The 25,331-nt window shown below is 49.0% G+C and overlaps 1 protein-coding gene across 11 annotated transcripts in view; it reads right to left on the bottom strand.

Annotated features, from left to right (window-relative positions):
- The window catches only part of LOC147192284 (thyroid hormone receptor alpha), a 38,525-nt gene extending 13,650 nt beyond the window's left edge, over positions 1–24,875 (bottom strand). For 3 of the 11 annotated variants that reach the window (XM_086133419.1, XM_086133409.1, XM_086133415.1), the window contains exons 1-3: positions 24,713–24,875; positions 12,181–13,418; positions 4,943–5,173 (exon numbers count right to left, since the gene is read on the bottom strand). In XM_086133419.1, coding sequence (XP_085989545.1) covers positions 4,943–4,995 — 53 coding nt within the window. In that variant the 5' untranslated portion in view covers positions 4,996–5,173; positions 12,181–13,418; positions 24,713–24,875. The other 8 variants (XM_086133416.1, XM_086133417.1, XM_086133411.1 and 5 more) reach the window with 7 other exon arrangements.
- Positions 24,876–25,331: the final 456 nt, after the last annotated feature.

Genomic DNA, 25,331 nt, shown 5'->3' with positions numbered 1-25,331 from the left:
CAGCAACCCCCCCCCCCCGAAAAAAACCCCCCCAAAACAAAATGAGTCGTGACACGTTGTGCTCAGCTGACGTTGCACTTCACGCTTGAGCAATGATATTCCTTACATTGCTGTGAATCTGCCCGGCGCTGCGGGAAACACGAACGGTCGGCACTTCGAAATCGTCATTTCTTTACCGGGTGGAGAAAAAAAAACAACCCACAATGATTTCACAATCATGGAGGTTTCGTTGGGTACCATGTGACAGGAAGTTCTGAAAAAAAAAGACTCTCCGCTCTGAAAGTCTCGTAAAACGGCGGTCAGTTACTTTCTTGTGGCTGCAGCATATTTGAATGAAAACATTTTGGGCTCGAGCTCAAAAGACGGACACGAGATGAGCAATGTGACCGCAAAGTTGCTGACGACCGATTTTTTTTTTCATCGTGACTTGGAGTTGGCCAGGCAGACCTTTTGTTGATTTCACCTCTTCCAGCGGAACAGGTCGCCGTACTGACAACTGGACTGTCGAACCATTCGCTCGATACACTGTACATTCGGGCTAAATGTCAAAAATCCCCGTTTCTCATCTCAAATTGCCCGGCTCGCGTTATTAACTCATTCACTCCCTAAGACGTTTTTATACGTCTTTTCAGACTTGGTCCAGAATTGGCTGGTACTGAATGAGTTAAACGTCATCGCCCGGCGCCTCGCGGCATACCGAATAGGATGACAGAAGTGCCCCGGAAAATGCCGCTCGTAATACGTTGCAACAGCGTGAAGCAAGAACACAATGCTGCAGGAGCAAAGAAAACAACGTGCTGCCTTGAGGTTTTAAAAATGGCCAACATCCTCCGCCACCGCAACAAGAGAAAAAAAATAAAAATAAAAATAGCCGCTGCCAAGTTGGCTTCAAACCTTGCACACATTCTCAGCAGATGCCGAATGCGTGACTTGAAAAGCGTATGTTTTGGAAGCCCGTTTCACTCGTTTCATTTCCCAAAACAGGCGACCGCCGACACCCACACACAAAGTTGTAAAACACCAACCTGTTGATGCAATATGGCTGTAGAATATGCATGTTGCTCCCGCTGTTATTAGAAGAAGAATTATTATTTTATTTTTTTTTTTTTTTTGCGCTTTCAGCCTCGGGGCAATCTAATTCTCCGAGTCCTCCGCAGCGCCGTTTGCAGTCAGTCAAGTTGTCAGGGCAGGAAGTCCAGATCCTCAAAGCGCTTGGTAAACAGCATTGATCCACCTCAACACGGAGGTCGCAACTCCGACAAGCTCCCCGCGACCCCCCCGCAGCTTGAAATTGACCTCGCCAAGGTTCAACAGACTGTCAACTAAGTCAAGCTCGGATGAGGAGTTTCGAGAGCCCGAGAGTTCGTCTGCCTGCATCAGACTGGCTGCAAGCAAGAAGGACTACAATGTTTATTTCCCTCTGCCTCCCCCCCTCCCTTTTTCATTCTCTCTTTTCCTCCTTTCAGGCTGCTCTGGTCCAAACCCCCCCCCCCACCCCCCACTCCCGTGTGTTTGTGTGTGGGGTTTTTTTGTGTACGTGCGTGTCAGCATGTGGCATTCTCGACCATCAAAATATAATTCATTTCATCCTGATCTCTTTCAAAAGAACCCCCCCCCCCGCTTCCTGTCTGCCGCTCTTTATTTAAACTTACTGGGGGGGGGGGGGTTTTGCTTGTTTTTTTTCCCCCCTCCTCCCAAATGCCCTCTTTGTGCTTCTCAATTGCTAATCTGTGTCCGCATCTCATGATACTATGATTGCTGCAGCGAGAGAAATTGGATTGAACTCATTTCATCCTTCAGCTCGTCTTCAGTGTCTTTGTAGCGTGGGACTAAAAATCAAGAATCATTTTTTAAAAAAAAAAGGCTTTCTGCATCCAAACTCACTTCGGCCTCAATTCAAATTCAGTTAGGCGTAGAAAAAAAAGTAGTGCGTTTCCGCTAACCCGACCGACCGACTAAAAACCGAGGGCGGAGGAGGACGGCGGCGGAGCGGCGGGTTCTATGTCTTCTTGTTTTATGGTTATTTTGTTTACATTTTTGATGGGGTGGAAAAAAAAAAAGATTTTTAAAAAAAAACTTTGCCCGACCTACCGCCCCTATGCTGAAATTTCATGTCAGCGGAAACACACTATCTTTTTTGTTCGGCCTTACATAACAGCAGCCGAGGTGGCCTCTCCAGTGGGTTTGATGTGCGTTTCTTCTCAAACGCTCGTTTCCCGACTAATATAGATCTCGAGATATATCGATCTAGAGAGAGACATTATCAACCTCGAGTCTACCTTTCACTAGAAGAAAATGGACGGATGACCGGATGGGCTCAACCGCTTGATGACCTCCATGTATGAAGGTTTCAAAAGGACTCACGGAAGCAACTCGGTTTAGCTTCCGCTGCAAAAAAAAAGATTGTTGCAATGAAACCCAGGACGACGGGGGTCAATCTAAATGCCGATCCAAAACGTCCTGGGACTCTTCATGTGATTTTCCCGCTTCAGTTCAGTCACGCTGTGGCATTTATTTTAATCGATGAGGAACGGTGCCTCCAAGCGCCCAGCAAGTGTTGTATAATGTTGTGGTTCTACTTCTTCCTTTCATAACTTTGCTGCTGTGAATTGGGAATTTCTCCATTGCGAGACGAATAAAGGTTTTCTTATCTTAATGTTGTTTTGTCACATGTGGGGAGAGGCTGGCATGTGCGTTTCTTTCCTAAAGAGAAAAGGGGGGGGGGGGGTTCAGTCAAGCGGTTCCATGTTCAAAGAGGCCCCGTCAAAAGTCAAGCCGGTGAACTCCAAACCCGACGCGGGTACCGGTTGAAAACGAAGGCCGGTTCAAAGTGGCAAGAATCAGGGATCATGCCCGGCGGCGCGGGAAATGCCACAAAAACCTTTTTCCGCATTGGCGCGATCACGCCGAACTTGAAATTTTCTCACGTGCTGCATGGATGCAAAAAAAAAAAAAAAAATTTCACAGCAGATTATATTTGATACATATTATCGATGAATATATACTATCTTTTTTTTCCCCCTGCGTACATGTGTATACAGAAAGATATGTGCGTGCGCTGCTCATTTGAATCGTTGGAAGCGTGAACAGTCGACACGCTATCCATTCAAACTCAAGTCACAGCATCACCCGAAAAAAGAAAAATAAAGGCGCTAAGGAGACGCAGCCCCTGTGTGAGTGCGTGCGCTTTTGGAGCATCCGGAAGGCGCAAAAAGAAGGACCGCTCGCCGAGGGGAGGGGGCCTCCCCAAGAACACGTGCGTTCTCAATGACACCGCGAGAAACGTGCACATGCATGCGCACAATCCAAAGCACCAATCCCCTGCCGATGTCGCATATCGCCGCATCCTGAGCTGCCCTCGCCGCTTTTTAATCTCTCTAATCCCCTCGTGCCCACATGATACTCGGGGATGTACGCGCAAATGCCCCCCCCCCTTTTTTTTTTTAAATCATCAGCGCAGGCAAAGTGACACAACCACTCCCCATCCCGTTATTGGGAAGACGGTGAGATTTTTTTTTTGTCGTGCTGAAAAAGTTGGCATTTGGCGGCCATTTTTTTCAGGTAGCGTGGCTCAGTCAGCCCAGCAAGGAAATGCAAAAGGTGCTTGCAAAAAGATCCAACATCGCGCTGCGCATTTACGAGAGCGTCAGTGACGGCGCTTTGGCAAATTGACCTCTTAATATAGCGCTGTGAGGAAATGAACGCTCGCAAACAGCTGCGAGAGTTGCTGGGAGGACAAGCGGTGAAATAAAGGCGCTCTCCATTTGCTGCCGAGGACAAAGAGCGTGCGTGCGCTCACATGACGTCGCAAAGCCAGAAAATGAGAGTTGGGACTCATTTCTTCCAAAGACGATGACTACCTTTTGGCTTTTAGACACAGAAAAGCAGCCACGAGCGAGTCACTACGACACAATCCTACCGCGCCGCCGTCTGACCAGTCCGCATCGGAAATAGCTTTGGGGACTCCGGCCCAGAGAGGAAACGGGCAACCCGGACCGTTATCGGCGCAAAGTTCCAAAGCCGGCATCAGCGATGTGATGCTCGGACTGCGGGGCGACTTGAGTTGTACGTCAAGCAACAACGGGAACGAATTACGGGATGCCCGAATCATTCTTCCTCTCTAATATGCAAGATAGTGAAGAGGAGTTCTCCTGGTTCTGTTTGACATTCTGATCTCAAGTCAGTGAATTTGTTCAATGAGGCATCGAGGGGGCGGCGCGCGCGCGCGTGCCGGCGAACACGTGCGGGAGGAGGGACAGCGAGAGCACAGATGGTCGCGAGACGGCGTTCACCGCCCTTCGGTTTGCCTCCGCCGTTCTCAAAAAGACATACCGACTCTCATTTAACCCGCGATCCGTATTGTCAAGGTCATATTCCGCGACAGGTTCTGCAATGTTGCGCCGTTTTCTTCGAGCGAGAAAGAGAAACATTTCCATCCATTGAAAATGGCACCCATCCATTTTGCTCTGTTGCGGCAGATGAACAGTTAACGGTTGCTCTCCGGAGATGTTTACATGCCAGGTTTGATAGTCCACACACACGCACACGCGCGCACTCACACACACACACGGCCACGCGCATGCAGAAAACAGAACGTCCCGTACACCAGTAAAATTAGCCGTCTCACCTGCCTCTTCAAAATGACCCAAACAGACGTTGCTAGAAATAAACACCGATGCTCGCTTTGGATCGTCACCGTCACAGTCCAGTTATCAGCCAATGTTTCTTATTTTACTCGTGGCTGGCAGTGGCGGAAAAGGGCAGTGGAACCTTGTTGGGACAGATTCCTGGAAATTTGGGGATTCGTCCCCTGTGGAGTGCATTCAAATTGTGCACCGTGTGGGCGGACTTAGTATTGTGGCCGCCAAGTGGACCTCTGACACGCACGCACGCGCACGCACGCGCACGCACGCACACGCGCCGGCAGAATTTGTTTCCTCACCCTTTCTCATCTTTCACCGGTGATTTATTCTGCTTCTTGGACTTTGTCTCCATTCAGCCTCAGTCCCGCCCGGCAGCCAACGACAGGACAAGGAGCTCGACGGCCAGACCTTGCCAGCCTGTTCACGACTTGGCGGCGGAGCCTTCAAAAGGCAGCCACATGGGAATGGTTGCGGCCATTGGCCGGGAGAAGCGTGCTTGGCACAACAGCGGCGGCTGAGGCAAATCAAAGCTGCAAATGGAGAGAGGGGGATGATTATCAGGAACATGACATGACTTATGATCACAATACAACAATGTTGTTCGCTGCGGTCAGATCACACATCTGAAGCCGGATTGCTTCTTTTTGCTACTCCGGCTGACCAAAAGCGAAACAAGAGTCAAGCGACAGCATTTCTCTCGTTGAAAATGTGTAATTTAGTCGATTGCAAAGTCGACCGAAGTGCCGCACGCACCACTTCCCCACTTTTTCGTTTTGATGGCCACATTCATAAAAATGCAAGGATGCGAGGGCCACTTTCAAATGCTTCAAATCAAATCAATGTGTGCCGTATTCATCAAATATTCTTGGGGGGGGGGGGACAATGGTAGCCATCATACAGATGACAACGGGGGTGCATCAACAACTTTCTATTACAGTCGAGTGTGTTTGCGGAAGCGCGCGCTGCCATCTAGTGGCTCTGCTCTGCCTTAGCCGCAACCCGCCCAACTTGGAAATTATTTTTTTTTCCCTGAATAACTTTTTGGGTTGTTTTTGCTTTAACAGTTGTATATTGACATAGAGAAATGAAGCATATACGACACACCGAAGCAGCCATATTTGAGAAAATCCCTCTGCCATCCATCCATCCATTCTCATTTGGGTCGCCGGGCAACTGGAAGCCTTCCCAGCTGGCGACAGACGCCCTCAACCGGTTGCCAGCCAATGGCGCGGGCGCTTGGACACAAAATGACCATTCGCAGCGACGCGATGGAGAATGGAGAGTCTTGAATCGACCTGCTGTGCGTGTTTTGGCAAAGGTGTGGGAAATCCAAAGGACCCGGAGAAAACCCACACAAGCGGTGGAAGAAGATGCAAAGGGCGCACGGGAAAGCCCACGCCGAGATTCGGAACCCCAAAGATCGGAACTGGAAGGCACGCCGGCTAACCGCTCGGTCATTGTGACCACCCTGGATATTTTTTTTTTGCCCCTTTTCTTTTCTTTTCGATAGAGCGAAACACACGCGCGTGCACACACACACGCACAGTAGTTGCATATGAAGGCATGTAACGTGCATCGCCAAGAGGCCTGATGGGGGCACTAGCGCAACCATAACATGTACATTAAGTGTCATTGCTATCAACGGTGACCTGAGCTGACCCGGTTCGACCGCGTGTCTGCGTTCACGCCAACAATGATACGGCCCGGGTGATCGGAACTCAACTTTTATAAAGTCAACTTTTTTTTTTTGTTTGTTTTAACATGTCCCGTTTGGCCTTTTGCGACTTGACGGACATGTCTTGAAATTTGCAGTGGGACACGATGAGAGGGGAGCGGCGGAAAAGTAGTCGGGAGAGGACAGAGGGAGAAATAAACTAATTGTACGGCGTCACATTGGGGTCCGAGTTCACAACGGCGCGACGGGAGGACAGGACGAGACGGGGGGGGGGGGATGGCGATTGGACCGAGTACCTTTTCTCATCGAGCGGCAAATAAACTTGCGTCAATAAATGAGGAGGGGGCGGTAACTTGACCGCACTTGTATTCGCACGGCTTCTCGTTTGACAGTTCTCCGTTATTTCCATCGGCGTTCTGAAGAAGCGAGCCGCTTCAGGAAGCGACACGGGGCTGCAAGTGAGACACGTTTAGCGGGCAAAGTAGGAGGAAACATCAGGAGCGTGATTGACGTCAGGTGCTTTTTTTTCTTTCAATCGGTGCAAACAAGTTCATGAAGCTGGCCTCCATCTTAGCGTGAACAAACGCGGGTCAAAGAGTACACAGAAGATTTGCGCTAACCTACTTAGGCTCAGCGCAAGAGCAGGCGGCGCGTTGCTTACATCTCGCCTCAGATTGTTTTCTTCATTATGGTCACGTTGCCAGTCGCCCGTAAACGTTGATGCCCGTGTTTGCCTTGCGTGGCCCGTATGCGTTTAGTTTATGAGAGGACTAACATCTTTTCCATTAATGTTTGACTTTAAGTGGGGGGAAATGAATGAACGACTGAAGATTTTGATCAGCAGCAAATCGTGGAGCACGTGGCGCCCGCGGGGAGGGAGTCTTATTTCAGGATGGCCGAGGGATGAAATCTACTTTTCGCCGCACTGAGCGTGAATCGCTTCTGTCAAGTAAGGAGGCTCCGCTCCGACGGACGGCGCTCCTAATGAGCTCATTTCCATCTCGCTTCTGTACTTGAAACCGTTTGGCCACAGAAAGGGAGAGCCGAAAGAGTTGCACGTCAAAACAAAGCCGAGCCCCCCCCCCGCGCTCGAGGGAGTCGGCACGCGATAACGTCCGAAAGGAAACGCCTGCCATTTCGCCATCAAAGACGCTCCAAAGGTGCCCTTCGGCGCCTTCGCGGACGCCGCTCCGCGTCGATAAGCACGGCGCGCGTCGTCTATTTGTCCTTAATTTTAATGGGCGACGAGGAGGGCGACATAAAAGCCGCGCGCGGCTCATCTCGGGTTTCCGATTCTCAATGGCCCGACGTTCTCGCTTTGATGAAGGACAAAGTGAAAAGCGGGACAGCCAGCCGGAAGGGCGGCGAGGCCGCCTTCTACCGCGTGCCGTGCTTTGCGCCGCTCGATTTTACAAAGTTGCAGAGAGTCGATCCAAAAACGGGTCGGCGTCGGAGATGGGAGCCACGTTCTTGCCGCCTTTGCATACCTGTCAACTTTTCAGAGCGCCAACCTGTATAAACTACCAAAAAAATCCTTATAAAGAGCAAAAAAATCCTTAGAACATACCAAAGCATTTTAGATGTCAAAATAACGGCAGAAAAAAAACTACGAAATTTTCAATGATATTTATTGTAGATCTCCATAATACAATGTCTGGTTAATGTCTAATCATCATTCTACTTAGTGCAGGGGTGGGCAAACTTTTTGGCTCGGGGGGCCGCATTGACTTTTAAAATTTGACAGAAGGGCCAGGTCAGCACGAGCTATGGTACATTAAAAAAAACACTGCATTTGTTGACAGTCCATATCAAACATCAACAGAACAAAAGCACGAACGTACGGTATTAATATACTTTTTATAAATGACAAGAGTGTTGTTGATGACCTATTTTAGCCTGTGCATCGCTGCAGATGGGTTGTGATCAGACCGGTAGAAGTAGAGCGATACAGAGGTCCTAGGTGGTCGAAAAGATTGCCCCGCCCCCCCGTGTTCTGCAACTTCAAGTCAGTGCGCCACCTGGCGGTGAAATGCCTGTCATTACAAGTCCAATTGAAATGAATGCAATCATTCACATCGAACCTTAATTGCGGACCGACCGATTAAAAAGACAAATGGGCCGGATTCGGCCCGCGGGCCGTAGTTTGCCGACTTAGTGGCATGACTGTGTTCAGAATTGTATTCCTGGGTTACTTTCTTCACCAACTCCAAATGCTGACCCATCGGCTCAAAGTTACAGCATCCATTCATATTTACTTTGGAAACGAAAGCATTCGAGTAGACTAGTGCCATTCTGGGGGGGACGGAAATGTTCAGAATCCGTACGATTTGTGCGATACGGCCATATACGTAAGATTCACCACAAAATCCGTATGCACTATGGCTAAACCGTATGAGTTGACAGGTATGCCTTTGGCTTGTCAGACTGGAATGCACAACGCACCGGCATTTCGGCTCGGCCTGCGCATTTTCCAAACGCTTCTCTTAGCGCCTATTCCGCGGGCTCCCCCCCTTCTCAGAACGAGGCCAGGCCCCTCATTGCTCTGTGAAAGTGCTGCAACGCATGCAGAAATGCATTCATGACGAGAAAATAGTCCTCATCTCATTCACTCTGAACTAATCTCATCAAGGCTTCACCCCCCCCCCCCCCGGCCCCCCATTTAATTGTGTCTACACCAGGGGTCTACACCGGGGGTCCCCAAACTACGGCGGATACGGCCCGTCAGCACATTTGGCCCGGCCCTCCAACCTTCCTGTTGTCCTCGGGTCAAAATGACCCGTCACTGTGTTAAAAACGCCCCAAAAACCCGCTAAATGATCATTTTTTAACTTGAAATTTTATGACTTTTCCTAGATTGGCCCCAACATGTTGTTTATTAAGCTCCCCTACGATCGTCACACTTTTTCTGTTACAAACTGACACCGGCCCACCATCAGAGAAGGGAAAAGTTATGTGGCCCTCACAGGAAAAAGTTTGGGGACCCCTGCTCTACACCGTCATCCCTCCATTTTAGCCAGTCCACATTCCACTCGCTAGCCGAGGATCCGCGTCGCCTCCGGTGTTCGCTTGCTACGTTGGCTCCGCACATGAATTTCAAGTCTCGCCGGCTCGACTGTGACAGTGTGCGCCTGCGTTTGTTCATGGGTCCCGTTCCCCGATGATCTGCACGCGTAGAGTCGCAGCGTGGAGTTATGCTCCCCCCTGTCCGGCTACTGTCGGAGTTTTGCAGTGGGAATGCGAGCAGAAGCGCGGTCCGGTCCGGTCCGCGCCTGGTGCGCGTTCATCGCGCTTGGAGGTTGTGACGCGGCGACCTGGCTCAAGAATTGAATTTGCTTTTTAGTCTTGGAAGCGCGGCGACGTGATCGGGCCTTTCGATTTGCTGCGTGTTGTATTTGCGTGCGTCGCAACTTCTCACGGCATCGCATCGCCGACGGCCGCTTGGCGTTGGGAACGTACGGCCGCGGACGTAGCGGCAAAAAGGAGGATGGGGAGCGAGGAAGTTGGCATCTGGTGAGTGCTTGAACCGTGGTTCGCTCAGGGACACCTTTTCAGGTCTGCGGGGGGGTGTTCCGGCCATCAAAAAGTACAGTTTGTCCCCGTTCGGTTATGTACCGGACGTTCTCGACTGAGTCTGCGATTATAGAACGCCGCGTTCCGTCACGCATATGCAGCATGGCTCGAAACGCGGGCTGCACAAGGCTCTCGGGGGACGGATTCCGCAACTCATCTTATGGATGCAGCAACAATGGAGCGGCGCGAGTGCGGCCGCGGCGCTCGGACAGACGGCGGATGACTCATCTAATGGCCCACTTACGAGCGCGTGAGGATTCTACGCGTAGCGCGCTCTCACACGCACACTCCCCGGCCCGGCTCAGGGGATTTCATCCCCGCCTTGGTTCGTCCCCGATGCACTCTTTGCGACGGCAGAACCGGGTCACTTACTGATGTTCATGTCCGCATGGACTAAGCATCACGGTGCCATCTTGTCCTTCGTTTGTTTGTTTTTTGGGACAACTTCTAAACACAATCAGACTTTGGAGTGAGCGAGAGCCCCCCCCCCCTCTCCCCCCGCCGGCCGATCCTAACAGCCCACCCCATGCCAAGAATCTCATTGGTGGACGCAGTCTCCTATACATCACGGGAGAGCCAAGCCACAGGTGGCGGCGGCGGCGATGGTGGTGGGTGGCTAAGTGTGTTGCCATGGCAACTGGAAGCAGAGGATAGAAATAAGTTATGGCGCTACGATGCGAGACGACTAGCAATCATGGCGTATATTGTATGTGAATGACAGACGGTGATAAAGGGAATGGGGTTATCTGAGGTGAGCCTTGGACCAAAAAAAATAATGCTGTAGTTGGCGGGGGGGGGTGAGGGGGTCATAAATCTGTCTATTTCTGTCAACAATCTCTCATATACGAGTCGATAGAGTTCTCGTGCTTCCCAGGGCCGAAAACCCAACCCCCCCCCCTCCCTCCCATTGTGCTTACATAACTCAATACCGTCACAGATGCATTTTGCGAAATCAATCGTCCACATTTCAATTCAGGCTGATTTTGGTTGGAAGATGACAGCCATGTTTGATTTTGGCGTGACCTCCTCCTGAAGTGAAGAACGCGTGTCCGCGCCCGCCGCCACTTCTTTCCGTTGCTAAAGAGCGAGACAATACGATCGCGTGGAACCCCGGCGCTCCAGCACAATCTGTTCGAGGACGCCGGCTCACACGCTGGTGGGGGCTTTTTTTTTCTTTTTTTTTTTCTAGCCATGATGTTACTTTACATTTTGGCTGATTTGCATATTCATTGCGATGATTTGCGGATACTGGAAATGAGACGTGTGCCTTTTAGACCGAACGTGGCGGCGTCGCTGCGTTGGATCGAGAAAACAGACGCGTTGGGCCAAACAAACGCCGCAAGTGAAATGGGCAACGCGGCGCGCACAAGGCAGAAGTGAAGGCGTCGCAATGGGCTGCTCGACTTGAAAATTGAACGGCGCGCAGCCTGCGACGCAAGCCGCTCGTTTGCGAGAAGATTTGGGGAAAGCCGGGCAAGAATTTGTCTCGGTGGGAGCAAAGCGATTAGCCTTTAAATTCTAAAAACAATGTTTGCTTATGTCGCGATGAGATGAAGACTTAATCTTTGCGGAACGGGTGTCGACACGAACAAATAGAGGGGCGACTGCTTAGCGCGGTGCGGAGGCGCAGGGTTCGATTCCGACCCCCGGCCTTCCCGTCTGGGGGTTTGCGTGTTCTCCCCGTGTGGCTTTTCTCCGGGTACTCCGCTTTCCTCCCACGTTCCAAAAACGTGGACCGGAGGTGAACGGAACGCTGAAAATTGATCCCCGGTGTGATTGCGAGCCCCAATGGTGCTTTTATATTTATATCCATAGATGGAGAGACAGAGAGAAACCTCGAATAGCTTCTCTGTCCATGTCATGTCTCGTCCTCATATTTTGATGTCAAACCAAAATGTGTTCCGTTAACAGCAGAAATAATAATTGGCCGAACTATTCGAATATATAACCCCCCCCCCCCCCCCCCGACGTATCAGTAGGTGGTGAATGAACTGCGCCCGGACGCAACTTCACAGCATGAGCTGTGAAGTTGCGCCTTTATGGACTAATAAGCAGATTTTCTTCTCCGCATCAGTGAAATGAGAAATCCTGTACCAATTTGCGGTATGCACAACGACCATGTTCAAAACCGCTCACAAAATTCAACATCATTATTCATCCCCCCCCCCCCCCCCCCCCCTCACCGTGACAATAAATTATTAATGGCGTCTGCGGAGCACGTTAAACGAGGAGGAAAAAATAAATAAAAAAAAGAACCCGAAATGGAGAGAGGAAGGGAAATACAGAACTCACCGGCGCATTCCTTTTCCCGACTCTTAAGGCATCTTCTCTGGAGCTTTTTTTGCGCTACGCAGGAAGAATGGCCTCGAGTCTTGACTTTCCAATTTAGCCCGCGGTTCGAGTTGCGTTTTCCTGGAAGTCCGCATTCATCCCCCCCCCCCGCTCGGCACTTCTCTGGAAGCTTCGACGGATGAGAGGAAGCGCGCCTTGGGAATGAAACCTGGCTTTCTCGGGCAATAGCTTATCAGCGTCCGTCGCAAAAACGTTGAGGCTTCTCGTTCGGAAGCGAGCGGGAGCGAGGCCTTCTCTGTGGGCTTGGACTTCTTGGCTACGGTTGCTACACACGCAGCTCTCGAAAGGCAAATAAAAGATGCCGAAATGGGCGGTCGATTGAAGCGGCGGGCGGGCTTTTCAAAGACGGTATAGCTTGTTCCCTTCTTCTGTTTTCTTGACTTTGAGTGTGTAAACGATTCGTCAACTGAGGTATATTGGCGGACGGGTGAGAGTACAGCTGGTAGACGGTCGCTTTTGCGGCAAAATCTTCTGTTTCGTCCTTTTTTTTTTTTTTTTTAAGGTCAGTAAAAACTAACCTTGGCCACAAGCCAGTACAATTTTAGACACTGCGACGATCCGGGCCGAGAGGTGGTACCATGTCCAGAGCCGGTGCTGGCTGGAACAATTGCAGCAAAGAAGAGTTTGAGAGGCAATCCAGGTTGTCACGGTAACAGCAGGATGAGGTCACGGGTTGCTGTGTTCCGGTCACTGAGTTGGCTGTTTTGATGGAAGAGGTAGATAACTGGAAACTATCCCAGAGGTATTCATAAAAAAATTGAGCACAAATTAAAACAAAACAAAACAAAACAAAACAAAACAAAAAAAAAAAAAAAAAACGGTTAACTCATTCAGTACCAGCCAAGTCTAGACCAAGTTTGAAAAGACGTTTAAAAACGTCTTTGGGAGTGAATGAGTTAATTGTTTCGATCCTTTTTGTATTTCTACAGGAGGTAAAACGCAGATGTTTCTTCTGACTGGATGGAGGAGAAAGGATTGGAGATAAATCTGTCAAAATCTTCAATCTTGGAAGGTGTAAAAAAAAAAAAAAAAAAAAAGGGATGCTGGTGGTTTGAAGTGTCGTGACGAGAAGAGCGCCGGCCTGAGCGCAATCAAAGGAGGGCTTCTTTCGGGTGACTAGCCGACGGCCGCTTGTTGTCTTGACTCGGACGGCGGGGGGGTCTCATCGCTGGTCGCGCCTTCGAAGACAAAACGCAAACATATTGGAAGTTGAACACAAGCAAAAATAAATAAATACAAGCACCCAAAAACAACTTTAAGCCTCTCTCTCAAGATTGTCAGTGATGACAAGTTGTAACTCAAAAACGAGAGAGAGGGAGAGAAAACAATCAAGAATTGTTCTCCGTGGGCTCGTTCGTGATATACTTTTGCGTTGTTGCGGTGAATGGTTACAGGCCTGCAGGTGAAAATCTTGAAGAAGTTTTCACCTGCAGCCGATAAATCAACTCCCGAACGATGATGGATTTGCTTTTCTCTTCATATCCTGTCGTGATGATGTTTGTTGTCATAAAGATGAATTCACTTGCACGGCCTTGTTGTTGAAAAATACGCTGGTAAAAAAAGAGCGGTCACCGCGTTGAGGAAAAACATTGCGACGGCAAGATTTGTTCAAACCGAATGGAAATTTCTGCTGAATCGGGAAAACCAGCACTGCTCATCAGCATGCGATTTAACTACGGGTACCAAAACGGATCGCGGCCGGCACGCATCCATCCGCCATCGGTGCTACCTGCATTTGGCTTGCGTCAGTGGTGTCGAAACAAAACACAAACCCAAATTAGAACGAGAATGTGCGCGCGTCTTTGTTTGTAGGAACACAACCGTGGATCGAGGCGGTCTCGGGGATTTGGCAGCCGTTCCAATGAGGTCAGAGGGTTCGGGTTTTCATTGTACTGCATTTTGAACCGTAAATGGAGCCAAGAAAATATCCTACCGGCATATCAATATGGAGCTATTTGCTCATTTCATTCCGCATATGTCCAACGGTAATTTGAAACGCTGGCCGATTGTGATGACTCATCGAGTATTCCACGAGAGGAGATCTGCGTTGGCATCTTCGATACCCGTGACTACCAAAGTGCGGGGGGGGAAAAAAAAATAATGAAATTAAAACATCGTTCGTTCCAAGATGAATCTGTGACGGTCCAACCCAATCCTCCATCGAGCGTCTCCAGTTGGTCCCGAATGCCGCTGCTCGTCTCTTGACTGGAACTCGTAAGAGAAAGCACAAATCTTCTACTCTGGCATCCCTACAGTGACTCATTTGAGATTTCTTTTGAAGAGCCCGTGATTTGTTTTCGAATCTTGAAATGGCCTGGCCCCACCTGACCTCTCCGAGTTCCCCGCCCGGGACGAAACGGAGCCTTTTCCATTGGCGCTCCCTCTCTTTGGAATAACGTTGAGCAAGCCTCCTCGCTGCAGGTGTGTCAACACTGCGTGCCTCCACTCCGCTCCGACTCACGCCGCCATTACGGAATGGCACGCTTAATGGAAAGTGACCGGATTCTCTGAAAGCGGCTATAATTTGATTGTACTCCACCACTGCAAGCACTTGAACAACACCCGAGTTCCCATGATTCAGTTAGCTGGCTGTGGCGTTCCCATATAGGGGTGTCTCATGAATACTTCACTGACACCCATCAGAAGAGAGCACGAGCACCCACATACATAACCCTGCCAAAATCTTTGATGACATATAACGTCATCATCGGGTACAATGACAGCTTGTAAAAAAACAAAATGGGCCCAAATTAACCAACCGAGCATTTGTTTAACACCCCCACTGCCCCCCCCCCAAAAAAAAACACGTTGGCTTGGCGGCGACTTCACATCGAAGAAGAACTCCCGACGTGAATGGCCCCAGAGTTGTCAACCTCTGCCATCAATGTAGCAATACGTGACCGATTGTCTGTACATTTTCAAGGTTTACACACGATCAAAGGTGAACGGTATCAATGCTGTCCTCACAGTCGGTGGTAACACTGTCATATTATTACGCTTGGAGGTTATTCCGCTTCTTGAAAAACTGATGCTCGCCGTCATACATAAAACCAGTATGTAATGATGGACTGGATGTAAAAATGATTTTGAGAGCAAATAAGGTGGACATTTCTCACCAATGTACATGTTAATTCTTCATAAATGTAAGATCTTATGTTTATTTTCATTCCCAAACGCAATTTTGTCTCAGGCTTAATTGCTTCAAGCTCCCATTTAAAATTGAGAAGTGCCGGTGCTCTGTATCGGCGCAAATAGCAATGTGAGGGGCAGTGTGGTTCTGTGCATGCTTAAAAATGAGATAAGAGTGGAAAAAGAACGCCGTGTCTGAGCTCTATCTTAATCGTATCTTTCACAGATTAGATAGGATATTTGCTTTTGAGCGGTGTTACAGTAGCTAACCAACAGCTGGAAGTTGCCGCTAATAGCTGTTAGCATGTCAATGGGATTTCACATTAACTTTAGCATTCGCACCGGCAATGCTTTTCAAAACAAAGGATGTCTTGGAGTGACATAGTCAACGTGTGGAATTCATTTTGTTACGCGTTTACGGTCAACTTCAAGCATTCGTTGCGCAGCTCAACGCTCACTACGGCTAGGGCAGAGCCACGTCCACGTCACACAAGCGACATGGAGCATTGGTTACTTCCACCGCGTGCGTTTTTCTTCAATTCTAAAGTTTTTACGATGGCCGAAAGGCAACATTGAAATCGCAATTGCCTATTGTGTCTTGCATTTGTTTTCTCAAAGGCGTTCACGCTTTTGCCCCGGCATCTCCCGCTTGCTTCAATGCGGACCGTACAGCAAGCCACTGTCCGCTTCAATGTTCTGATCTCGGCTCAGCTGCTGGCGCAGCTTGTGGCACTCAAGGTCACCCGTGCTGCTCTTTAAGCCTGACAAAAGGGCCGTCGAGTGCGTTAGCACGTGTGTGAGCGGAAGAATAGTTCACCGCATAGGAAAACTAGTCGGTCGCGTATGATCGAGCGGAATGTCTTATTTGATCCGGTGTACGGCATTTACAATTGCTCTTTAACCGCGTAAGATGATACATTTTCCTCGAATTATCGGGTGGAATTTGAAGTGGGATACTCCAATGCTAAAATATTGCGGCGTTGTCATATATTTCTCTCCAATCCGCGCTGCAAAAAAACAGCAGTGGATCCGGGACGGCTCTGGGTGAGAAAGGCAGGAAAAAGGAATAGCCTCTAGTCTTTGGAGAACCCGAGGCCCATCTTAAATAGGAAAATGAATGAGGGCGGACGGCGGCGCGGCGCCGGACGGCGACCCTGGGAACCGATCCTCGCATGCTCAATGATACGGGCAGAAACGAGCCATTGAATGGCAATGTCAACGCATGAGAGAGGTGGTTGCGAGTCGGGGCGCGAGGCGACAATTGCCAGGCGAAGCCGCGATCGATCCCCCATCGGACCGGGAGTTCGGTACCCGGTCACTTGTCGGCCGGAGTCCGGCGCTTCGACTCATTCGTGCAGTACAAACCGATGGTGAGACGCAGCGGATGACAGAATTAAAACAATGAGTGTGCTGGCGGTTTTGGGATGGAAACAAAGCTTCACTTGTCTCGCAATATCATCGAGGCCCCATTCCAGATTGGCCGAGCCTACCCGCTGTTCATCAATGTTTTCCCTAAATGAGGCCTGGACGGAGCGCGCGGCAGACCAAACTCATTTTGAATGCGGCTTGAGACACTCGCGCCCCAGACTCAAATAGGACAATAGAGTGGACCGGAAACTATGACGATAAACGACAGTATCGCTACCGTAGCGACGGTGCTCTTCGTGCAAAATTTCAGCTCAATTCAAACACGTCCTTTTCTAAGAGCAATTATCGTTACATTGTCAAGAATACACTAACTGTATATATACATACATATATATACATACAAATATATATAGATATATACCTGTATACATACATTTTTTTATATATATATATATATACTGTATATATATATATACACACATATACATAATAAATAAATTGTTTTCAAAGGGTAAAAAAAAAAAGAAAAAGAAGAAGTTGGCGACATTTACTGTTTGTTTATTTTTTCTGGTCTAAAGATAACCGGCACCCCATTTGGTGCTTTCGGGCGCGCCAAATTATTCAGCTCAATGTTGCATGTGAAAAAACTAGGACAATGCAAACATAGCCATGAGGGAGCAACTGTTGTGAATCAAAAATAATTGATGGTATGCGAGATAAAAAAGAAAAGAAATCCATTTAATCACACTCTCCATTTGGAAATGTCAAAGTAGCATTGAGTTGCAATTATGAAGGACGTTCATTTTTATCGCCACGTTCGAAGTAGAGAAGGACCCCTACAAAGCAGAGAGACGTGACTTTACGTCTCTCCGTGTCGCTGCACTCGTTGGTTTGGTTGAACCTGTTGCCGTTTAAATGCGCCATGTTGAATTCTCTCGCGTGATATGTGACGCTGCGCCGCGTGCCTTCAAAGCAGCATTTCTTTGAAGGCATCTTCGCACCGCCGTCTGATTGGCCGGCAACGGGTTCGATGCTCAGTGCCAGCTGGGACGGGCTCCGGCACACCTGAGACTCGGGAACGCTATGAAGGTATGGCTGGGTTGGAGATGGGAACGGGGGAACGTACGCGGCGGACTCCGAGGAGGTCCGGCCAGCCACGACTGCACTACGGATGAAAATGTTTTGTTTTGTTGTTTTCTTTGACTCATTAGCTCATGCGCTAGACCAGGGTGGGCAATTATTTTTTGCATAGGGCCACATGACAACCAGAAAATATTATGGAGGGCCGGATCAAAAGGGTGAACTAAATTCGACATCATATTAATTGGATTTCTTTATTTAAAAAGCAGTATTTTGCATTTTTTGGCACGTTTTTCAGACTTTAAGAGTACATTATTCTGTTGCTTGACTTGGCGCTACCGCGGGCTTCCGTATCGTCTCCCCCTTCCTCCCTATGCTCTGCAACTTCAAGTAACTGCGCCACCTGGCGTTGAAATGCCTGTCATTACAAGTCCATATGAAATGAATGCAGTCGTTGACATCGAACCTTAATTGTGTACCAACCTTTGGCGGGCCGGATTAAAAAGACCAAAGGGCCGGATTTGGCCCGCGGGCCGTAGTTTGCCCACCTCAGCGCTAGACCCTACTTTCGCTGCTTACAATGCACTCGATGACCTTTGTAGATGACTGTCATGTAAAGCGTTTGACTGCTTCGACTTCCTCAATCCAAAACTTTCTCATGCCTGCATCCCCCCCCCCCGGGAAACGTCACCCGTATACTGTCAAGTCGTTCCCGGCAATAGAAAGGAACAGTGAGCGTCCTTATTTTACTCGATGATCTCAAATCTGATGGAATTACAGGACAAAATAGCGGAACAATCGGAATGCTCAGAGTCCAGGTCGATAAAAATCACATGGCTCAGATTTCCTGGACAACTTTGACCTTGTAAGCTTAGAAAATCCTTCGGAGGAACTAAAAAACAAAACAAAAAACCCCCAACTACATTACTAAGCAAACATCTGGTTTAGGCACAGCTGACTTTCACTCTCAGGCCGGAGAATATTGTTTCCTCTCCATCTATCGACGGCAACGTCTGAAGATTTGAACTCTTACGAAATGAGACTTTTTGCTCAAATGTCGGAGCCGCTTGAATGATTGCCGTCTGTCGCGACGTGCTCTTCGCTTCACACGAGAACAACTTCATCATGATCGCTCGTGTCGTGACGCAATCTCGGGTCTGGGAAGAAAGAAAGAACTAACGCCATCGCTATGCTCTAGCCCGAGTCTGGCGCTACTCGAACAAGTGAAACGCTGTCCGTAAATCACTCGGAGAGCCCTCTGAAAGTCACAAGTTAAAATTCTTCACACGGTATTTTCATTGGTCTGTAAAAGAGAGCGCTTGAAATAAGTTCTGGTCTACCTAACTCCAGACATGTGGGCTCAGCCCAAGATCACGTCCTTCATGCGTTTCATCAACAGCGACAGGCGTTTTATTTTTGCCACAGTTATCATGAAAGGAACGAGTCGATGTCCGGAATCGCTTGAATATTACTTGTCTGAATTACAGTCCCATAAATAGCCTTCCTTGATCCAGTCTTTCTTTTTTTTTTCTTCTCTCGACTGAAATATTAAGATTAAGATGAAGATATCCTTTATTTGTCCCACACTGGGGAAATTGACAGCCTCCAGCAGCAAGAATGTGGGTAGAAAGAAGAAAGAAAAAAAAAAAAACAAACCCCGTTCAATTAAGTGCAATATAAATACAAAAAGGGATAAATCGCAGCGCTATTTACAATTGTTTTTCACATCATGTAATTATTATTATTATTATTGTTGATATTTTCACTCAGCATTTTGTTCATATTCCGCCATTTGTCGGATTGAAGGTTGGTTGGACTGCGCGCGCGTTCGCGACACACGTCAGTTTTACTTTGAACGGGATTTCATTTTGTGCACGCTCACCGGTCCTCAACGGAGCTCCTCTCGTTCGTTCGGAGAAACGCAAAAGACACGACCGCCATGAAGGCAAGAAGCCCGCGTGCGGGGAGGAGGCCCTGGCAACGTCCACTTCTGTTATCTGATAAGAAAAACAATAACGCCACGACTGAAGCGCAGCTGATGAAATTCAAGTGATCTTGCGCCGTGTGTCGGCGGGCCCTTGCGACACAGTCCAAACGCTGCCAGCGCGGCAGATCTCCAAGTTTTCATGCGATGCACTTTAGAACTTTTAGTCCAGCCATGTGCGGGCTTCTATTTGCCTTTCCAACACAGTGACTCGATCCGCCTCTAAACACCGCAACTATTCCGTGGCAGTTACATAAACAGTATGGAATACAATTCAAAAGCGCACGATGGCAACATGCGGCTGTGCCGCCCCCCCCCCCCCAACCCCGCCGCCGCCTCCCACATAGCATCTGGAGCTGCTCAGAATCAAAAGAACAAAACCCCATTTGACGTGAAATGCGCTCTGTCCCTGTGAGGATTCATTTGAAATCTGATTGGTTCATGAAGCGCCGCTATGGCTAAGAACCGCGCAGAAATGACGTTACGCCGGCCGCGGACGTCCGGCGCGATCGATTCCGAGGGCCCCCCGGGCAAAGTAGACTAAGATGACGGGCATGTGACTTGGCCGCGCAGCTTTTTGTCTTTTTTTTCCCCCCCCCCCCCCAATTACATTCCCGCTTCGATGGTTTGGCGTGGCCAGATGACGTCGTCCAACGTGGCCTTCCTCAACGGCACGCGTCGGCTTCTTTTGCGTGCGGGAATACGTCGGGAATGAATGCGTTGCATGCGGGTGAGAGGGCTCGGGAGGGCGACTGGACAGATAATCGTCTGCGAAGTTGTTTTTAGTAACAGTTCAGTAACACGCTCTGCAGTGTGAACGGAGCGCTATTTATATAGTTGGGTTTTTGTACTTTTTTTGGGGGGGGGGGGCGTGATGGTGTTACTAAGAGGTGGATTAGGTGACTAAATACCCACTGAAGGCCCGGGTCCAGAACTCAACGGCTGCCAATGCAGACCACAAAAAATAAACCTAGTCAATTGGAATGGGAGCCCGAGTTCCCGAACGGGGGCGCACCCAATCTAAAATTGAAGCGGCTGGCGTCTCTTTGTGATCCTCCAAGTTTTACGACTGTCGACATCACATTTCCCCTCTACAATTTCCTGCGGCCCCGTAAAAAAACATGTCGCCTGTCCGTGCATAATGCCGTTAGAAATTGAGATTTGGAATTTTTTTTGGATTTTTTTATTTGGGGGTGGGGTGGGCGGGGGGGGGGGGGGGCTGGTTGTCTTCCAAATTGTCCAACCTCGGCGGTATGTGACTTGAAATTCAATTGTGATATGTCTGCGCAAAGATGGAAGGAATATAAGGTTGAAGAAAATGTGACGAGGACTGTTGCCCAACACCATCGTAGAAGTTGAGGGACCCAAAAAAAAGATTGAGACACTCCAGAACAAGCCGCATCGTTTGCATTCCTCAAAACGCAAAGGTTTCCTTGAGGTCCGCCATCATTTGATGAGGGGCGCGCGGGAGATGAGCTTGGACACGTGAGCAAATGCGTCAGAGACACAAATTGGGGCGACGCAACGCAACATTTTTCTCAATCGAGTCACGGTTTGACTCTTGCGCTCCTTATCCGTTTCGTGTTACACTCCGCCGAAAAGCTCGACACTCTGACTTGCGTCTGTTGGCCATTTGCGCTTGGCATGGAGAAATTGTTTTGCAGTCGTTGCGGTGAAAACACAGTAGCGGCAGCCAGACGGCATATTGCCCTCAATTATATTTCTCGTCTCTCTAAGTCCGTTCTCAATCGTACAGGTCGCGATAATCCGCAAAGGGTGAAATAAGACTTTTTTGGGGGGGCTGCTGAAGACGTTTCACCTTTCATCCGAAAGGCTTTCTTCTGCTCTAAATTTTATCTGCGGAGTCCTCCTCCTATTTAGGTCATCATGGGTCACCCTGGGGGGGGGGGGGGGGGGTACACAAAGGGTGTTGTTGTCACCCGCCTATGGATGATGGGTGAAAAGTCCAGAGGCCTTGATGTAACCTTTGCGGAATCCCCGTTGATGAAACATCATCCACAGACGGAGTCTAAGCTCCGAATAGCGTCGGTATGCTTTCGATGGCGGGTACGCCCCAAGAACAGCTTCTTGGATGACAGAAAGCGTGTTTTGCTAACTCGGCAAACTGGATCGAGCCATGCGAGCCCCACCTGCACCGTCTCCACCTTTGTGACGTGAGCAGGCTGTGGATCCTCGCGGGACTCTTATGTAAGTCATTCTCACAGGCAGGCGGGGTGGAGGAGACTGCTTTTTCTTTCCCGTCTCCTCCCCCCTTCCTCCACAAACACGCTCTCGCTCTATACATTACGAATTAACCTCAGAAAACCAGAACGCAGCCTCGCAGCAATAAGCTGTATGGGAACACGGCGAGGGGGGGGGGTTGGGGTGGGTGAGCAACGGACGTCAAAGGAGGTCATGTCTGGCTGCTGGCATGCAAAGCGGAGATTATAGCTTTAGATGTAAACATACAACCGTACTTGGGATATTTTCAAACAGCTTTGGCATGTTTTCATTAATTCGGCCATTGTTCTGTCTTCCAGTGGACCACCAATAAAAAAAAAAAGGCCAAAATAATCAGGATGAAATCCTGTTGGGCGAATATTTGCGTTTTTGAATTGTGTCATTGCATGCACGGTTGCGATTCTGAGCAAATCCTGTTCAATTATGTCACACGTACGACAACATAAAACAACAACAAGCTTTTCATTGGCGTTCAGCGAAAAGCGGGAAGGGTTACTTGGATTTCCTTTTCAGACTTGAACATCAAAGTTTTCAGTTCCCTGATGAGATGACGGGCCCGAATTCTTATTCTCTTCAGTCAACATACCGTATATTTGATGATGTGCTGATAGATCGCCGGTGCCCAAACTACGGCCCCGGGGCCATTGGTGGCCCACCATCCGTTTTTCAGTGGCCAGCGGCACACATTAAAAATGGCACTTGACACGGCCCACCCGGCTCGTTAAAAGCGGAGGTAGGCAGAGGGAGGAAGTAAGGTGTGGAAAAACAAAATCGGTGCCACGACTACTTATAAAGTCTGAGCAGCAAAGATACAAATCAACTCGTGTATTTCCAACTAAAATAGTCACACCGTTTCTGATGAACAAAGATCATTCCATTTTAGAAGCCTAAATTGTTTCCTCCACATTCTGCCGCGTCAAGGTCCCATTCATGAACAGGTCACGGAAATCATTCACGCGTAACCGTTTTAAAAATGCTCAGCCGATTACAGTTTGTTCTCGTTTTGGTTCTGAACGTAGAGCTGGGATTCGGCTCCTGATCGATGCAGGGGGCCGTTGGCCACGCTAAAATCTTGAAAAATGCTAAACAATTTGCCTCCTCACCTTTAACAGAACGCTGCTACGTAACATTTGTCCAACGTAAAATGTTCACAATCTATCATTGCTTGCCGGACTGATTTTAACGTGTTTCATGAATTCAAGTTGAAGAATTTTAAATGAAAACATTTGGGCACCCCCGTGCTTAATAACGAGGTGGGTGTGGATGGCCTAAAAAAATAAATTAAAATCTTCATTCAACTCAGCACCCCTAAAACCTCCTAATTTGAACCCTCACAATTTGGGCAAAGGGACATTCATTTTTTTTCGTTTCATTGATTTATTTGGGGGGGGGGAACTAAATATGTGCATTAAACATATTTCAACATTTTAATCCATTTCATAGCAAACACAATGGGCAAAACTATTTCTTCGTAAATAATTACCGAGCAGATTGGTTAAATTATCTGTAAAAAATAAAAAAATAAAAAATCCTGTTGCTCATTTTAAGGTGACACAAATGACACCACACTTCGATTGCTCTCCAACATAAGAGCACCTCAGAAGAAAAATAATCCTACTAATTTCCTGGCATTGCCAACAAAGTGGCCATCTAAGTAGAGCTGCCGCAAACGCATGCCATCGCACGAGCGTAAATCTTGCAACTTGTTCAAGCATTTTGAATGCAAAAACGCATCATCACGTCCATCTTTCAAACAACACCGCGTCCTTTGAATCCAAGTTGAAAGCCCCCAAAAGAGGTAAACCAATTCTTAATAACTACTCTCGGTATTTATCAGAGTGGTGCAAGGGCCAAGTCGCGTCGAGTACAGCGTGTACTGCCCGCTGGTTTGGCATGACCAAGCGGACGGCATGAAATGACAGCCTATCAAGTGCCGGTCCCATCCGACACTTGCATCGGACTATCCCGTGAGAGGAAGACCGAATGCATTCGATGCACCACACTGACACCCAAACGGCAAAATACCTCCGAGGTTGCCCAACGCGAGAGCACCTTTAAAAAAAACCAACAACAACAACACGAGCTCGTTTTCTGACACTGACAACAAATCCGCCACCAATAAACGCAGACTTGTCGTTGTTGCCGCCGCCGCCGCCGGACTGCCGTGACATCGCGACGATCTACTCGTGAGATCTTCCAAAAAGAGCAAGGCGTTCAGTTCAGCCATTTTTCAGGAAAAAAAACACTACTTCACATCTGTCTTGCGAAGAGCCCCGCGTTTCTTAGGAAGCGCGCCGGTCTCGAGGCGTTTCCGCAAACGAGGAAGCTCAAAGTATTCCTTACATTCACGTTTAGGTCACGTTACCGTGCAGGGGACGGGCAGGCCGACCGGGTTGACGTGAGGACAGCGCTCACCTTGCACCGTGGCTCCATGTACACAACGCAGCCGTCACTGAACCCCCCCCCCCCCCCCCACCCCACCCCACCCCATCCCACGCAACATAAGACCAACACTCACCAAGCCGCACTCTAAAGCCGCGTAACCGCCTCAAGAGCCGTCAACAATTCAGCGACGCCAACGGGGTAAAGCCGGCGGAAAACACGGGGAGGCGGGGCGGGGGGGGGGGGCTGAGCATGGTCGGTGGTGAAAGCGAGCGGAGGTGCATTTACCTTCCCGAAAAGGCGCCGAGTCTCTCCCAGTTGGCCCACTTCCCTCCGCTGACTGGCGCGTGTGGCCGCAACTGTCAAAGCCACGGCCACGATCCGCGTGTGCGCGCCGCGTCCTCCCCCCGAGCTCGTGCGCTGAGCCGCGGCCGAATGCGGGTCAGGAGGAAGCACGGTTGCTTCGGCTGTGGATGAGGCGTCGCGGGGCTCAGTGCTGCTCTCTAGCGGTCGGAGCGAGGAGCTGGCGCGCGGCCCGGACTCGCTTGCAGAAACGGCCGAGCGAGATGACGCTTCCATTTTCCCTCAGCAAACGCGATGGCAAAGCTTCTTTTTTTTTTTTTTTAACGAAGAGATGAGTCGAATTAAAAAAAAAGAAGAAAATACGTCGTTTGTGTGTACAGTGGTAGGAATCAACAAAGGATACTGTATTTAATAAATGGTGAATTTGCAATTTCAAACTATCAGTATAAGGCTGACAGAAGTATGTAGATTAGTTTTAAAAAGATTACCCCATCTTTGACCTCGAAACTCTTGATGAAAAGCAACCGATCAGAGACAGGTGCGAGGTGTCTATTTGAAGGCATGAAAGGAGCCCCTTGGATTTGGCAATGTATGGAATCAGCTG

Source organism: Hippocampus guttulatus, chromosome 16, assembly GCF_054856545.1.
Source record: "Hippocampus guttulatus isolate MCC_2025c chromosome 16, RoL_Hgut_1.0, whole genome shotgun sequence".
NCBI classification, from domain to species: domain Eukaryota; kingdom Metazoa; phylum Chordata; class Actinopteri; order Syngnathiformes; family Syngnathidae; genus Hippocampus; species Hippocampus guttulatus.
Note: the sequence above shows the minus strand (reverse complement) of the source record. Positions and strands in the feature narration are given on the sequence as shown.